Below are 4,114 nucleotides of genomic sequence, written 5' to 3' on the forward strand. Positions count from 1 at the left end.
TTAACTTTTTCAAAAGTTATTAATATTATTTTAAAGTTAGAAAATAAATTAAAAATAATATTATACAGTTATAATATTTAGGCTGTAGGAATATTGTAAAAGTGTTAGTATATAAAACACCATTAAAATTTACTCGGTAACTGTAATCACACAGTAAACAATACGCTGGTGTTCATACCAGATGGGTGCACGGTTTTTAACCGGTGAATCCAAGACTCGTTCTTTCGCGGAAAAATATTGCGCTCCCAAAGTCGTGCAATATTTCCGCTGCAGAACGCGTGCATATTTCTCGATACAAATCTAATAACTTATAAGAATCAATTCCATCTCCGTTAGGTTTACAATAACAAGTTTTTTCTGTGACCTACTTTCCAGTCCCAGGAAACATTAGTCATGTATTCCCAAACTTTTTAAGGAACTGATGTTCACCATTTCTGTAAATTCACTCATAAGAGTTGTTGACCAATAAATATATTCACATGACGCCATTATTGGACAAATCCACCCTTATGTTAAATTGTTTTATTATTTCTGATTCACTGAGAAAAATAAGAACAGAATAAATGAAAAATATATTTAACGTTATTCATTACAACGTCTTGGCCAATATAACTTTTCAGCTAATCTCTGAATATATGCACTGCAATATTCTGAGCTATCATTGCCCGCTTACAGCTTAATGTGATTCTTTCTACTACAATAATTACATCAACTGCCATTATGACAACAGTCAGAGACTAACTCCCAGATCCTTCAGACCTTTGATAAGAGAAGCATGTCATCTATGAAAAAGACAATATACTTAATCTGTAGTAACTCTTACAGTGAATATTTACTTGATAACATTTAATTGAAATAAGAGCTCGTAGAACACGAAAGCTCCCCCCCCCCCCCCCCACCCCCGCTCCCCTCCCCCACCTTGGTGCATTCAGTAACTGCACAAGGAACAGAAATTCTTTGGACAATGAGCACTGGACATTTGACGTACTGACCTCAAATCTATAATTATGGGTCATTTACCAGTCATAAATTACCTCTGTATCAAATGTGATCTTAAACCAAAACACTCTCTAGTTATTTGGCAAAACACGTTCAACTGTTCTGTGACCTTGACCTTTGACCTACTGAGCTCAAAATCAATAGGGGTCATCTGCTAGTCAAGACCAACATCCCTATCAATTTTTTTTGTTCTTGAGTTATCGTCTGGAAACTGATCTGGGTCACTGTGACCTTGACCTTAGATCTACTGACCTCAAAATCAATAGGAGTCATCTGCTGGTCAAAATCAACATCTCTATCAATTTTCATGATCCTAGGCCCAAGCGTTCTTGTGTTATCATCCGGAAACCGTTTAAATGATCTGGGTCACTGTGACCTTGACCTTTGATCTACTGACCTCAAAATCAACTGGGATCATTTGCTTGTCATGACCAACCTCTCTTTTAACTTTCATGATCCTAGACCCAAGCATTCTTGAGTTATCACGCGGAAACCGTTTAATTGTCCCGGGTCATCGTGACCTTGACCTTTGATCTCCTGACCTCAACATCAATAGGGATCATTTGCTGGTCATGACCAACCTCTCTGTCAACACTCATGATCCTAGGCTGAAGCATTCTTGAGTTATTATCCGGAAACCGTTTAACTGTTTCGGGTCACTCTGACCTTGACCTTAGACCTACTGACCTCAAAATCAATAGAGACCATCTGCTGGTCATGAAAACCTCCCTATTAACTTTCGTGATCTTTGGTTGTCATCGGGAAACCAGTTGGTCTACATTACGACCGACCGACCGACATCTGCAATAATATCTATATTTACGACAGTTTATGTTCAATTCTAATTAAATCTAGGAAAGTTGACAATTTATATTTTCATATTTTTTATTCAGGTAAGACAACAGCATAAGGCAATACATTAGAACAGTTCTGAATAGTACCAACAAAAGCAAAAGTGTTATAAATTTGAAAACTGTAGAAAAGATATACGTCGAAACAATACTGTTTCTTTTTCTGTTTTTCGTGTAAGATTTATTGAGAAAATGTTAATCATTTCAATCACATCGAAGGGAAGACATAAAAAGCAATAACAGTCATATTCTTACGTACGACTTGATGAACGCAAACCTGTCTAAATATGTGTTAAAACATTTTAACAAGCTAAAAACCAAGGGCAAAGTTATAATGTTTATTTTCATAAGTCATAATTTTTCGTTGACATAAACGACCCTGACACGGTCGATGCATGTCCAGTAGCATGTACACATACTATCCTGTTGACTTCGCTCCGAAATTTTGACCCACTCAGAAAATATACCAAGAAGTTTACAGAATGGTTTAAATACATCAATAGGTTTGCAATCGTTTCAATAAGAAACAATTTAGCCAGTTTATGTTCAGAAGTACCTTCTCTCCAGTATGGATCACCAATCGGATAGACAACTATAGGTGTTACACAGATAATAAATAACACGCTAACAAGCATCAATAATAATGTCAGACTAGATATTGATTTTTGTACTGCTGTTGACGGGTTTGTATTTGATGTGACCGTACCATGACACCGACGGTGGCTTTTGAACACTTTATATACAATCAGGCTGTTACCTGTAAGTAGAACTAGCAGTGGGATCAGATAGAAGACACACCAGTCTATCCAAGTCCAGGAATAAATTATGAAATGATCGTATTGTTCTGTCGTTGGGACACACCTTTGTTCCTTTGTTCCGTTGCCTACATGTCGACTTACATCACCATATCCGAACAAATAATGGGCGTTCAATGTCATGAGAAAACAGAGTACTGCACAAACTGAGATATAGGCAAATTTCATTTGACAAAAAACATGTCGTTTATGTGGTAAAAATGTGCTGATGACTCGTTCCACGGTTACGCAAATAAGCATCCATGACGAAAATTGTGTCACAACATACACAATGAACCAATGGAACTTACATCCTGATACCGTAAAGTCCTCCCTGATATCCACATCAAATGTGTACTTTATCCACTGCCGCAATAATCCAGTAGTCAATGCAAGAATGTCCGAAAGTGCTAAGGTAGCGAGAAACAAAGGCGTCGGCGAATTTCTAAGACGTTTCTGTAGTAACGCATAAATCGTTATTGCGTTTCCTGTAGTTCCGAATACGATAAGAAATGGTGGAATTATTTTCCACAGCATTACTGCCGCTTCATATTCTGCAAAGTCTTCCTTCGACATTGTGGAGGTATTCATAATGTTGAGTTTAAGATCTTCAAATATAAAATGAATCACAATGTAGAAATACATGTGTTGCACTGTTCTATTGTGGCCGAAACTAAAGTCTGTTTACATCAATTATAATGTCTCTACTGTTTCTTAGGACACTTAAGATACGATTTAACAAAACTAACAACATTTTCTGAAACAAGGATGAAAATTTCATAGAAAATATAAAATGCGTGGTATTCTTTAAGTATAAATAATGTCCGCATAGGAAATGAGTTTTTAGTGCTTTTTCTGATAAGGAAATGCACTCATTAGTAAGTACATTGCAACTTCAATGCAAAAGTCCGCTTTAAAGGTGGTCAGTTTGATTTTGATCAGGAAATGTATTTATCCGAAACTTAAGCGTGTAATCATTTACACTCATGTATGTTTCAAAAGCGGTCAATAGACGATACATTTTCCCTGGAGGTATTTCTTAAAACGTGACTTTTCTATCCTGTTTGCCCAACCAAGATACAGATGTTTTAGCAATATTTATTAGTGCATCGTATCCATGAAAATCTGATGCTGTTTCAAATATTATTATTATTATTATTATTATTATTATTATTATTATTATACCACATTTATATAGCACTCTTTTCATGCACATGTACACGTTCAAAAGTGCTTTACAGAATAAATTGCAAACAATACAAACAAATACGCATACAAAATAATGCATTCCACATTAACAAAAATCATGAATGTAAAACATATAGATAAAAACAAGACAAACATACATACAAAAAAAAGTCATATTTAAAAGTATTTAAGTGACCCTAGGATAAAATACTGTTCTACGCTGTTTTATGAAGAAGAAGAAATAAACATCAATGTATCGGTCAGTTAACGAAATACTGTGCA

The 4,114-nt window shown here is 35.5% G+C and overlaps 1 protein-coding gene across 1 annotated transcript; it reads right to left on the reverse strand.

Annotated features, from left to right (window-relative positions):
* Window positions 1-918: 918 nt before the first annotated feature.
* On the reverse strand, window positions 919-3,392 carry LOC123552169 (apelin receptor B-like). Its single transcript, XM_045341607.2, has one exon. It carries the CDS (start codon window positions 3,287-3,289, stop codon window positions 2,195-2,197), a length of 1,095 nt encoding a protein of 364 aa, XP_045197542.2. The 5' UTR covers window positions 3,290-3,392; the 3' UTR covers window positions 919-2,194.
* Between the last annotated feature and the right edge of the window lie 722 nt (window positions 3,393-4,114).

This window comes from Mercenaria mercenaria, chromosome 4 (genome assembly GCF_021730395.1).
Source record: "Mercenaria mercenaria strain notata chromosome 4, MADL_Memer_1, whole genome shotgun sequence".
In the NCBI taxonomy this organism is placed as follows: domain Eukaryota; kingdom Metazoa; phylum Mollusca; class Bivalvia; order Venerida; family Veneridae; genus Mercenaria; species Mercenaria mercenaria.